Raw genomic sequence first — 14,247 nt, 5'->3', positions numbered from 1 at the left:
CTCTCCTCTCCACTAGTCTCCTCTCCTCTCCTTCCTTTCCTCTCTTCTAGTCTCCTCCTTTCCTCTCTTCTAGTCTCTTCCTTTTCTCTTCTCTCCTACCCTCTCCTCTAGTCTACTCATCAGCTCTTTTTATCTTCTGTGATTCCTAGCACTCTGGGCGACTTTCGATCTTGCTAATTATTTTATGTGAGTTCACATATAACTGAAGCTGTGGGTCTCTCTCTCTCTCTCTCTCTCTCTCTCTCTGTGTGTGTGTGTGTGTGTGTGTGTGTGTGTGTGTGTGTGACTGTGTGTGTGTGTGTGTGTGTGTGTGTGTGTGTGTGTGTGTGTGTGTGTGTGTGTGTGAAAAATAACCCATTAGAGTGATTTAGGTTTGTTTGTACAATTTGTTGTGACAGTGGTGTGCACTGTCCCATCGTGTGTGTGTGTGTGTGTGTGTGTGTGTGTGTGGGTGGGTGGGTGTGTATAATCCACTGTTTGTATGATATGGTGAGCTTTCCCCTGCAGTGTGATTATCACATGAAAACAGATGAGCTTCCTCTGTCAATTACTGTTGTGACAATATTAAAAACTACACCAGAAGTGCTGAAATATATTCCCATGCCTGCCAAGTTAATCACACACACACACACACACACACACACACACACACACACACACACACACACACACACACACACATATACACACACACACACACACATCACACACACACACACACACACACTTCCCACTGGGGAAATTAAAGAGTCACTGAGTATTTACCCAATATCTTCTTAAACCAATTTACTAACCAGGACCTGCTACCTTTCAGTGTTGTGAAATCCATATGATGGATTACATGTAAAGCACTTGACTCGACATATTCAGGCAACCTCATCATTAGAACATATGAAGAAGTAATTTGCAAAAAAACCCAGATAGTTCCATTTTTATGACTATTCAAATTTCTTAATATGTCCGGTAATATCAATCAAACGGCAGATTGGTAGTTTTTTTTTAGACATTTTTACTTTATTAGGTGAAAATCAATTAATCTGATAAAAATCACTCAGCACACAGCAGACCCTCAAGTTCCATTTCCCCTGGCAACAAACAGACCAGGAACCTTTGCTTTCCTGACCTTTCTGGTCATTCTTTATTCTCCCCAGAGTTCCGCTCCAAATTTCTCTGAGCTTAAGGTGATGTCATATCTTCACAGGAGGTACCCAAATATGGCATTCCTAGCTCTTTGCCTCTATTATACATTCCATTTTTTTCCAGTTACATCATGATATAGCATAAACAACTAAATGTCAAACATAAGAATAATATTCCATTCCTGAATCCAATATAACCAAATTCTACATTTTAACCTAAATGGTAAATAAAATAATATTGTCACTAGGTCAGAAGGTTTGTAAATAATAATTTGTTGTAAGTCCTCTTAATAAGACATTTTATTATCAACAGATCAAAGTCTATCATACATCAGGAATTGTACAGCCTATTCCATCACATTACTATCAATAATGCTTTCTGCAAGTGCTGCATTTCTTCTATCAAATATGTCTTAATAAATCATATTACCAGCGCTCATGCACGGGGCCATGAGAACAGAAGATGTGTTGTGGCAGTGGCTCTGAGTCTGGGTCCCTGCGGCTTCGGACTGCAGGCTGTCAGTTACACTTGTGTCAGTCAGCTGGGGGCCGGGCTGACTGGACTGACATGCGTTCCATCTGTGTCCAGCTCTCTGTGCTTTTGAAAAACTTGCTTTAATTGCTGTCTTTTGTCATGGCGGGTTGTTTTGCTTCTGTCTAAAACGTTGCCTATACCTTAGCCCGATAGCATGTGAAGTAGTCAGATACAGCTACTTCCTGAGATCTGAGCGTGGGCATGCACACACACACACACACACACACACACACACACACACACACACTAGTGTTAATTTTGTTTTATTTTTAATTTAGTCTTAGTCTTAGTCTTGTGACCAAAATGTCCTTTTTAGTCTTTGTCATATTTAGTCATTCAAATATCATTTTTGTTAGTCAAGTTTTTAGTGGACTAAAAGTCTCGTCATTTTAGTCTAGTTTTAGTCATAAAGAAAACTAAAAGGTATCTTAGTCTTAGTCAGTTTTAGTCAACACATTTTAGTCTTTTTTTATAACAAATTATTTCTGATTACCATTTGAGTCAAATAGTGTTTCACACATCTCAATTTTCCAACAATATTGTGTGTCCACAGGGCTACTCGTCTGTTATAATTACTCATTCTGATTTTTTTGTCAGTCAGTATGTTTACATGCACAGGTAAGTCGAGGCTACAGTTATAGCTCGGCTGGGATTTGACCATAGACAGTAAAGATTTGACTGGACCACTGTCTTGTTAAGTAGACCAGTGTTTCTCAAAGTGTGGTCCGGGGAATCACTGGTGGTCCATAAAGCTATCTCAAGTGGTCCGTGAGCAGGCGTGGTAAAATATAATATAGATGAGTTGTTTGCAATATTGAACCAACTTGTATGTAAAAAACAGTTCTGCAACACTGTCTATGTAAAGATATGCCAGTTTAAATCATACAGTATGAATCCACACAATAAGCAAAGTGCAAAGACAATAAGCAAGGTGGTTCAGTGAGTAGGCCTATAGTGTAGACTAATTATAGGCTACTGTTGAAGTAGATCTAATCTTTTTTTTTTTTTAGCTAGGAGGGTTAGTTAAGTGGTCCTGAAACTGAAAAGTTTGAGAGAACACTGTAAAGTAGACCAAAGTATTAATGTTTACTCCTGCGCTAGATGGCGATATATGCTACCAAACACAACACATTCCCCAAACAGACTCTCCATCTTAGCCATAGCTAACTTGCTAGCTTAACTTTCCATATTAGCTTACTTGCTAGCAAACTTTGCATCATCAGTCTCACTAGTTAAATAGTTGACATTACATGATGAACATTTTATGATGGACATTCTGGTGGATGTTAATTTGTATGAGAGAAGTTCAACTTCTGGGTATGTAGCATTGTGGCATAAAGCTTAGGTAGTTAGTTGGTAACTCTGGCAGAAATCTCCAGTGTTCTTGTTCCATGTAGTTTAGATGTTGCAGCCACAGGGTTGCAGCAACAGCACGTGACTAGCCTACAGGAAAGCTGTTGCGCGTATGAACTCATTCGAATATTTTGAAAACATAACAGCTAGATATTCTGTCTTCTCATTTTGTATAACAAAATGAAGAGATTTTTATCTTAGTTCTTATTTCATGCAAAACATTTTTAGTCTAGATCTTTTTCATCAACAATAATTCATCTTAAGATAGTCTTAGTGTCTTCAGGACATTACTGCCGTCTCGTCATCGTCTCGTCTTAGTCATGAAAAAAAAGGTCGTTGACAAACATTTTTCCTCTCGTCTCGTCTGACGAAATTAACACTAACACACACACACACATATTCAGATATATACACAAGAAGACATGCATGCAAACATACACAGTCACAGACACACACACACACACACACACACACACACACACACACACACACACACTTGTGTCGCCTCAGCACCTCAGGGATCTAATCCTTTGTAATATCAGCAGGCCTCTACTTCCAACAGTACATTAATCCATTAATACCCTGGCAGTGGTGACTGTGCATGTCTTTGAACGTGCGTGTGTGCGTGTGTGTGTGTGTGTGTGTGTGTGTGTGTGTGTGAATGCCGTGCTCATATCTAAGAAAGTTGTTGTGTTTAAGATAGCTATCTCAGCAGGCTAGCAGGCTGGATGAATGAGACGTATGTCCTATCAGATGCCACAGCTGTCAGTTATATCTGACTAACTCAGGTCGACCTTACTCTTCTGTCACTCTCAGTTCAAATCAAGAGAACGTTATTGGCATGAACATTTCAGTAACAAAGCTAACCATAGTTGGTTTTAAATTGACAGAAAAAGGTTTTTCTTAATTCTCAATACTTTTCACAGTGGACCTTCCCTGTCTGGCGGTAAACCACATATTCTTTCTTCTTTTGGAATCTTAACCTGATTCTCGCCAGATGAATTTCGTGCCGCCTATCTCCACTCATCCATCTGGGATCGATCCATTGGAGTGGTGCTTCAGAATGCTGGGCCTTATTAAAAAATCCTTGCATAAGATTAGATAAACCACTTGTCCGTCATCTATTGACGTGCTACTTCAACCACTCACATTGAAGCCAACCCGTGACGCTGAGAACAGTCTCACAGTCGCTTCTACGCTACGTCGCATCTATGAAACTCCCGCCCTGCGTCCTGATTGGCTCTACCATACAATCTTGTGCTGAAATCACTCTCAATGGAAGCGATCCCAGATGGATGTGAGTGGAGCTAGGCGGAGCTAGGCGGAGCTAAGCGGAGCTAAGCGGAACGAAATTCATCTGGCGAGAGTCAGGTTAGTCTTCTCTTGCTTGTTGAGGATTTTATTGACACAAATTTCTGAGGGAAAACAGATTAGTGGAAGAGTGCATATTCTACATGTAAATGAAGAATGTCTCTCCGTTCTGGGAGAAATCGTGCTCTAAGTAGGAGATGATTTCCATTAACATTAGTTTGGCTTACTTTCATCTGGTGAAATAAACTGATTATTTTCAATGGAATGTCAATGCTTTTCAAGTGGTATAAAGGGGTTTAAAATTCAAAGTACCGGTATCTCTCTCTCTCTCTCTCTCTCTCTCTATTCCTCTTTCTCCTCGCCTTGTTCTCTGCCCCCCCTCTCTCCCTCTCTCTTTCCTCCCTTCTCCTTCTCCAGTGAAGGCCATTAACAGTAATCTCCAGGCTGCTATGTTCTCCTTCATAAATCATTTGAAGTGAAATATGAATTGCTGCCCCTTTGAGGACCAAGACACTTAGAACATACACACTTGCACACACACACACACACACACACACACACACACACACACACACACACACACACACACAATACACAGTGTGTGATTTTTGCAGGCACCTGAGAGGAGATCATGGAAATGAGAAACAATTAATGTAAGAGTGAGAAACCAGCCCATGTACTCCACACCTTCATCTCCTCTCTTCCCCTCATCTCTTCTCCTCCTTCATCTCCTCTCTTCCCTTCATCTCTTCTCCTTCATCTCCTTTCCTCCCTTCATCTCTTCTCCACCACCATCTCCTCTCTTCCCTTCATCTCCTCTCTTCCCTTTATCTCTTCTCCTTCTTCATCTCCTCTTCCCTTCATCTCTTCTCCTTCTTCATCTCCTCTTCCCTTCATCTCTTCTGATCCTCCATCTTCTCTCTTCCCTTTATCTCTTCTCCTCCATCTCCTCTCTTCACCTCATCCCTTCTCCACCACCTTTTCTCTAGACTTCTGTCATGAAGAGGTTCATCCCTCGCTCCTGTCTCTGCTCTTTCCCCTTTTCTTCCTCTTCTCTCAGCCCATCTGTCTGCCCATCTCTCCACCTCCAATAGTCATCTCCCTCTCTCACTCCTTCTAATCAGTCTTTCACTCTCTTTCTCTTCTCTTTCAGCTTTTCTTTATTTCCCCATAACCCTCCCTCTCCCTCCCTCGTTCTCTGCTGGTTGTTCCGATATCGTTCCGGACGTATTGTGGGCCTGCGGGCCGGCGCTTTGCCGTAATCGCGTTAGAACGCGGGCACGGCTGGAGAGTGTTACAAGCAAACGCGCCCCACAAGGACTCTAATCTCTTTAGCGCAGCTGAGCGGAGGATGAGCACCACACCCCCTGAGCCTGTCCCTTGCTGTTCTCTCTCTCTAGTCCCCTCTATTATCCCCCTCTTTCCCTCTCTCTCTCTGTCACACACCCTCTTTCTATCTCTCTACTCCCTTCTTTTATCCCCTCTCTCCCTCTTTCTCTTTCTGACACACACCCTTTCTCTTTCTCACTCTATCCCCCTCTTTTATCCTGTCTCTCTCTCTCGCTCTCTCTCTCTTTTTTTCTCTTTTTCCCTCTTTCTCCCCCTCTCTGTCACACTCCCTCCCTCTTACTCTGTCTCTGTAACATGCCCTCTATATCCCTCTATTCCCTTTCTCTCCCTCTTTCTGTCACACTCCCTCTTTCTTTCTCTCCAGTTCTCTCTTTCTAACCCTCTCTCTTACTCCCTCTCTCTCTCTCTGTCACATGGCCTCTCTTTGTCCATCCATTTCTCTATCTTTCTCTTTCTCCCCCTCCTTCTCTCTGCCACTCTCCCTCTCTCTTTCTCTCTTCCCCCCCTCTCTCTCTTCGTACATCACAGTGGGATACACATCCCCTCTTCTCCTCTTCTCTTTGCCTTTTCTTCCTCCTCCTCCTCCTCCTCCTCCTCCTCCTCCTCTGTCGCCTCACAAGCCATTAGCTCGCTCTTTGATCTTCCTCCGAGTTCCGCAGCCGCACACTGATCCTCTGCCCCCACCCCCCAACCCCCTCCCCGCCCCCGCCACCATTCTGTTGCCCCCCCCACCCCCCATCCGCGGGATTAGCCAGCATGAGTTTAGCCGCTAGCGGGGCTGCCATGTCACTGCTGGAGCCGCCGCTTTGGCAAACATCCTCCACTCAGCCAAGTGTGTGTGTGTGTGTGTGTGTGTGTGTGTGTGTGTGTGTGTGTGTGTGAGAGAGGCGGGGGGATGAATGTTAGGGAAGCATTGGATTTGAAACGCCCAAGGTTTGCTGAAAAGACTGTTGCCAGAAGACTGCACACACAACACATAATTTGATTTTTTTATAGAGGTTTTGGGTGAGGTGTGAAAAGGTGCGTGCCTGTTTCAGTGCTGCGTTAATAAAAACACTTCATCATGGATACTCCTACATCCTCCAAGGTGTGGAAAGACATTGTTCATCAAACTTTATAACTGCATAAAACAGGTTCATAAAACACACACACACACACACACACACACACACACACTGAACACACACTCACACACTGAACACACACACACACACACACACACACACACACACACTGAACACACACACACACACACACACATACCCACACACACACACACACACACACACACATACCCACACACACACACACACTCACTCCCAGTCTGCATGTGTACTTGGAGGAGCCCAGTGAGGGGTTGAGGCCTTATCTCCGTGGCTCAGTTTTTCACCGCTAGTCCCATGTGACTCCCGTGGCACAGACCCAGCCCACGGTGAGTGCTGAGAGTGTGCGTTTGCCGTGCCGGGCTAACACTACACACAAACGCACACAAACGCCCACACACACACACACACACACACACACACACACACACACACACACACACTCACACACACACACACACACACACACTCTGCCCCTCTCTAACTAGCTTCTTCAGAGCACAAATCTGTCACCAGGTAGGTAGTCAAATGAGTTGCACAGTACACAAGTTTATAAGATTACTCTAAATAATAAACTGGCTAACTGGTATAAGTATATATACTTTTTTGATCCCGTGAGGGAAATTTGGTCTCTGGATTTAACCCAATCGGTGAATTAGTGAAACACACTGCACACAGTGAACACACAGTGAGGTGAAGCACAGTGAGCTGCCTGCTTCAACGGCAGCGCTCAGGGAGCAGTGAGGGGTTAGGTGCCTTGCTCAAGGGCACTTCAGCTGCGGCCCACTGGTCGGGGCTCGAACCAGTGGCCTACTGGTTACAAGTCCAGAGTGCTAACCAGTAGGCCACGGCTGCCCCAGACTGACAGAATGATAAGTAGTTCTCTCTTTCTATTCTCAACCAAAGGTCTGCCATGGCACTACTTGACTGATCAATGACATGTCATAAATACCATGAGGTAGAAGCATTGTAAAACCTTGTAAAGTCCGATTTGACATAACGTATCTTTCGCAACTGTTTGACAGGGGCGCCGCTGGGGGGGTTAGGATAATTCTAAGGGCCCAGCACTGACAGGGGCCCCCCAGAGAGCCCCCCCCCCAATAATACTATGTATTATCGGGGGATCCAGAATTATTGTCTATCATAGGGCCCAAATTATCTAGCAGCGCCCCTGCTTCTTGAGTTTCAGTGATTAATAAGAATGTCAGTTTCCTCTCATTGCTAATCCTTAGTGTCGAACGAGGGGACGAATTGGTTCTTTTGGTGGGAACTAGCTCTGGAACAGGAATCGTCCTGATCCCAGATCCTCAGTCTCCTTCAGTACTTATTTCAATCTGGATTTCTTCCTTTAAACAAGTCCTTTACTCATGAACTAAATTCATTGTAAGGATTGTGGCAGATGGTGATGGTGTTACAGTAAACTGTTGTGTCCTTACACTGAGTGCTTTGCCAAGTTATTAAAGCCACTGTACACAGAGAATGGGGTCTCTCACACCCAGAACGCATGGTATCACACTAGGCAACATTACTGTCTTGTCACGGGTAAGAGCACGACCCTTTTCATAGGTTTTAGACTAATTTGGTTCTCCCTTTAGCACTAAATGGGCAGCCCATTTATTGAAAATTGACAAAAATGGGAATTGTTGTATTGTGTTACTTTAACCCTTAAAGGTGTACCATCACATCGGTGTGATGGGAATGTTGAAAAATTAACGTTCTAAAGAATATCTGGTTTCATTGAATTGAAGATAGAATTTTAGAACCTTCAATTGTTGCGGAATGGAATCTTATATTAGAATGTTCAAAAACCCACACCTTTAAGGGTTAAATTAGGTTTAGGTCTCATGTGGTGGACTGTGCTCTTTGCTTGTCGCTTTGATTGTTGTCTGTCAGTTCAGTGAGAGTCCACAGAGTGCTTTGACTGGACCAGTGTGCTGGCGCTAGAGGAGCCAGGCTCAGGTGAACCTATTTCAGTGCAGGATTCAATTTGATTCAGAGCTCAGTTGCATCTCCTTTCCTCCAACTGGTGAGAAGTCATCTTCACTCGCCGTGATGATTGATTGCATATTGAAACACCTTCTTGTATGTATTTTTATGATCCTGATTGTTTCAATGACCCCAAATGTAATGCCTATTTTTATGGGTCACGATTCATTATTAACTATCTTAATTAGTCATTATGGGGGTATAATGAGATCATTAAACCAGTCATTTGATAATACCATTAAAATCTGTCATCCTGACGAGGGCTCCTTCACAAAACTGATCACTTTCATCACTCATGTTTCATGAAGCAGCTCAAAGGCACATGTTGGAGTTGAGTCTCTCAGCCACTGCTTCCCTAGAGTTTCTCTCTCTCTCACACACACACACACACACATGCTGGAGTTAAGTCTCTCTGTTGCTGCTAAAGAATCTTACCCTTGCACTCTTTAGTATTTATGTCTAGCAAATATGTGCACCAGTAAGCACACACACACATACACACTGCCTCTCCCAAACACACACAGTGGCAGCATTGTCCTTCTGAACTTTTCCTCTCTCACAGCAGCAACAAAGAGAATGTAAGTTTGAAACAGATGTCATCTGGTGTGTGTGTGTGTGTGTGTGTGTGTGTGTGTGTGTGTGTGTGTGTGTGTGTGTGTGTGTGCTAAGACTTGTGTGTATGGATAGTTGTCATAAAATTAAAGTGTTAACGTCAGTTCTGGCCAGGCCATGGTAGTCAAGAAGCTTGCCGCCCTCCCCTTCATCTCATTCATCCCTAATTGATCCAGGTGCATCCCCTCAGCCGATAATCTTTCTTCCCTAGCGATTGGCCACACAGCTTCGGCACGCCTTTTACATTCTACCCACTTCCTCTCAACCATATACTGCTCGGTTTTTGCTACCCACCGCCTCCCCTGCTCCACCTTGTCGTGTATGATGTGGCATGTTCTCTTGTCACGTCGCTTGGCTCTGTTCATGGGGGGGGAATATTTATCTCTCCCTGTCCTGCTGGGGTGAGAATTCCCTAAACTGCTGCTGCCCCCTGACTTAATGCTTTTCCATGGTGCTCATGGAAATAGGGGGGTTCCTCCGAACAGAGCTATATATATCGCCACATGTAATTCAAAATTTCATTCAGAATCTTCTCTTGTGTTTCTTGACTAAAATGGTTCTGACAGAACTGATATCATTTCATTGTTCATTATAATCTGTCAGTTCAATGAAAGTTCAAACCAATCCCAGTACTGTGTGTGTGTGTGTGTGTGTGTGTGTGTGTGTGTGTGTGTGTGTGTGTGTGTGTGTGTGTGTGTGTGTGTGTGTGTGTGTGTGTGTGTGTGTGTGTGCTTGCATGGGTGTGCATCACACTAATAGAAAGATAGTGTGTGAAAGAGAGCAAGAGAGAGAGAGAGATTGAATGAGAAACAGACAGAGAGGGAGTGTTTGGATGGTTATGGAAACTGACAGAAGAATGTAATTGTCTATCAGAATACACCCGTCAGGGGTGCAATCTCTCTCTCGATGCTCATTAGTCCTTCATATTTTATTTACACAAGACATTATGAATCTCCACTTCTTACTCCCATATGTTTCAAGGCCTCTGCAAGTCTGTGCCACAGCACACAAGACTAAACTATACAAAAAAGACATGTCCATCCAATACATGTTGGATTTTGCAAATGGTTTATGAAAGATATATAATCGGTAAGTAAAAATATTGTCCCGACCTTCTTTGTGAGGGTTCCCTTTTAAGTCAAGTCAAGTCCAGTTTACTTATGTAGCGCATTTCATATACAGAGGTCATTCAATGTGCTTTACATAAACAAAAGCAAACAGGAGTAGCTAATAAAAGCCTAGAAGGGCAATAGTCAAAGAATAGTTTAAAAAGTAAAGAGTAAAAAATAAAACATAAAACACACAAGGTAATGATACATAAAAGCATAAAAGGGCAATAGTTTAAAAGTGTTTAAAAAGTAATAATTAAAGGACATACAAAACATGGAATGATTACTCAGTGAGAGAGATACTAGTCAAACACCCAGTGAACAGCAGCACTCTATGGGGATTCTTCAAGTAGTCCCAAACTTTCCTCTGACTTCAGTTTCAAAAAGGTTGGAGAGGCAGAAAGAGATGAGGAGGTTGCAGAAGTCGTAGTTTGCAGTCATACCGGATCATTGTCTTTTTGTTTTGAGTCCGTGGATAGACTTACCATACCTTTCAAACATGGATGGGTGCTTTGAATATTTCACTTTCATTTTCAGCGAAGAGTGACGTGAGGAGTTCTTCCTTGTTGACCTCACCTGTCAGGAAGTGAACACTTGTTCCTTTCTCCTCTGTCTTTTACTGTGGCTGGACTTTGGCCACAAAGCTTCTGAAAAGACTTCTCAATTCTTAACATGTCTCTTCTCTGTCTATCTCTGTCTCTCTTTTGTCTATTTTTCCCTTTCTCTGTCTGTTCTGCCCCCCCTTTCAACCACCAATTCTGCCTTCTCTCTCTCTGTCCTCTATCCTCCCTTCTCTCTCTCTCTCTCTCTCTCTCTCTCAATCCAGGCAGTACATGATAATGAAGTGAACTTACTCATCCTCTCTGGTTTTGTTCTGTTTGTCCCTGCAGGCTCTCCGTACCGGGACAAGATCACCATAGCCATCCTGCAGCTGCAGGAGGAGGGCAAGCTGCACATGATGAAGGAGAAGTGGTGGCGTGGGAACGGCTGCCCTGAGGAGGACAGCAAGGAGGCCAGCGCCCTGGGCGTGCAGAACATCGGCGGCATCTTCATCGTGCTCGCCGCCGGCCTCGTGCTCTCCGTCTTCGTCGCCGTCGGCGAGGTGCTCTACAAGTCCAAGCAGAATGCCAACGTCGAGAAGGTGAGCTGGAGTTCCGGCGACGAGCCGTCGTGGATTGGCCACCTCCAACCGTGAGGCGTTCTCAAGACACGAAGATGAAGCACGGAATGATTCAACTTTTCAACTTACCTGTTTCAGTGATAGTATATTAGGATGCTTTATGACTATTACCACATGAATATGCTGGTGCATCAATTGTTTTGATAGTGAAATCATAGCTGTGCACAAGGACACTTTGAGATGTGTGTGTGTATGTGTGAAATGTGCTGATCTATGGTCATCTATGAGTCACAGTGGTCCCTGGACAGGATTAGTATCGGTCCGGCTATAGCTGCACTGATACTGATTCTGATTCTTAAAGGTGTTATATGTGACAATTTTAGTTTTCAACTTTCAAGACTTTGCTTGAAATAGTGACAAAATGAGGAGAGGATGGCAAGGTAGAGTGCTGAAGAGAACTAGGATCCTTCATATGGCACCTTTAAATCAGACCTTTGTGTTGCTCTCAAAAAGCATGTCCTCTTTTCCTCTTTGTTCTCTCCCCTCCCACACTTCCCTTGTCTTCCCACTGTCTCATCACTTGGTGTCCTCTCTCTCTCTCTCTCTTCCTCTCTCTCTCTCTCTTCCTCTCTTCCCCTCTCTTCATCTCTCTCTCTCTATCACTTCTTCCTTGTCTGTCCTGTCGTGTTCCGTCACCCTGCTGTCTGGTCTTCCACCTCATTCTGCCCCACCATCCTGTCGTCCTGCTCTCCTGTCTCCCTCTTCCGTTTCTGTCACTCTACCGTCCTGCCCCCCTCCTGTGTCTCCTGTCCAGAAGTCCTTCTGCAGCGCCATGGTGGACGAGATCCGCACGTCCCTCAAGTGCCAGCGGCGTCTCAAACAGAAGCCGCAGCCGCCTGTCATCGTCAAGACCGAGGAGGTCATCAACATGCACACCTTCAACGACCGACGACTGCCCGGCAAGGAGACCATGGCATGAAGCCCCCGACCCACCCAGTCCAGGGCCACACAGTCCTCTACCCCCATAGCAACACCCCCACCTCCTGAGTCTACCAGTGACCCCTCTGTCCCCCCCTACACGCCTTACCCACATACACACCAACACCATGTAGCCCTCAGCACGCAGGTGATGGTGACGTAGCCAATCAGGCGTCCTGAACCTCCACCTCCAATTGAACCTTGAACCTCCAATCAGGTCTCTTGAGCCTCCACCTTCCATGCAGTAAGTAGCTGATGACCAGTGCCCTGGGTTAGTCCCAAATCACCCACTTGCACCCTCGCCACCTTGCCCCCCTGCAGAGGAACTGACCGCCTGTTTCCTGTGGAAATGCCGTCGTCTGGGCTTGGATTTACAACCATAGGAGAATGGGGTGGGGGGTCCAAATTCAGACCGTGTACTCCCCTGGGAAGAAATAATGGAATGTACATTTGCAACGGGTGTAACTGATATTGTAATTGACATTGGGATCTACACCCAATAACATATTGTAGATATTGGGGTCTACACCCAGTATTACATATATTAGGGATATTGGGGTCTACACCCAGAATTACATATATTAGGGATATTGGGGTCTACACCCAATATTGAAGATGTTGTGGACACTTGGATCTTGGATATTAAAGATGTGATAGATACTGGGATCTACACCTGATATTGCGGATCTTCTTTAGATCTGAGCTTCTGTGACACTCCAAAGGAGAATGGTAGAATGAACAATTTAGAGATGGAGGCCTTGCAGTTCATCAAGGACTGAGCGTTGTCATGGCAACTCCACGACGAGTGGCAGTGCGTCAATATGATGACACACACTGGCTCGAACATTTCCTGTAGGCGTTGTCTAAATGAACTAAGGCAACTGGTGCCATAGAAACCTGTGATTCAAAGCTGCCTGTAACTGTTTTTTTGTTGTTGTTTTTTTAAAGGAGGCAGTGAACTGTAAATTACTGACACACACAAACACACTCCTTATGTCCAGACCTCTGCCCTGCCAGAACAGGCAATGGGCCACCGCGCTGCAATGCATCCTGGGACATAGGCAGTGCAGAAATGGAACATGTCTAAATTTAAATGTCTTTTGTTAATCTACTTGCGTTTGCCTTATTTGGCTGATTTGTTAGTAATTGTTTTTGTGTCGCTCAGACTTGTAAGCTTGTTGCTTCTGGATGCCCGTATACTGGGTTCAAAAGAAAAGACTGCATTGGACATAAATATCTGCCAGACCTGACGCCCAACGAGAATGTGTCTGTCCATCACTGTATGTAGACATCAGGCATGGGGAAATGATGTGCTTGTTTTGTTTATTTTATTTCTGTGATGTGAAGGAGTCTCAGCGTCCTTTCTTGTTGAGGTTCTCTTACTTTTTCAGTCATTTCTTTTCTGGGGGGTTGAGGATTTCTACAGAAGATGACTTTTTTTCTACAAAGGCTAATTTTTGTAGTTCTTTCTATTAGTGTGATGCACACCCAGACACATACACACACACGTACAGACCTGGACACACTGGACCTTCAGATAAACATCTGTGGCTCAGTCTATACAGACACAGCTACACACACACACACACACACACACACACACACACACACACACACACACAAAACACACACACACACACACACACACACA

The 14,247-nt window shown here is 44.3% G+C and overlaps 1 protein-coding gene across 3 annotated transcripts in view; it reads left to right on the top strand.

Annotated features, from left to right (window-relative positions):
• Positions 1-14,247, top strand: part of LOC125299005 (glutamate receptor ionotropic, kainate 2-like) — a 67,909-nt gene extending 53,662 nt beyond the window's left edge. For 2 of the 3 annotated variants that reach the window (XM_048250026.1, XM_048250025.1), the window contains exons 15-16: positions 11,389-11,639; positions 12,433-14,247. In XM_048250026.1, coding sequence (XP_048105983.1) covers positions 11,389-11,639; positions 12,433-12,597 — 416 coding nt within the window. In that variant the 3' untranslated portion in view covers positions 12,598-14,247. Of the gene's footprint in view, positions 1-11,388; positions 12,390-12,432 lie in introns of those variants that run through there. The other variant, XM_048250027.1, reaches the window with a different exon arrangement.

The sequence above is a fragment of the Alosa alosa genome, chromosome 8, assembly GCF_017589495.1.
Source record: "Alosa alosa isolate M-15738 ecotype Scorff River chromosome 8, AALO_Geno_1.1, whole genome shotgun sequence".
Taxonomy (NCBI): domain Eukaryota; kingdom Metazoa; phylum Chordata; class Actinopteri; order Clupeiformes; family Clupeidae; genus Alosa; species Alosa alosa.
This window is presented reverse-complemented; position numbering and strand designations above follow the sequence as displayed.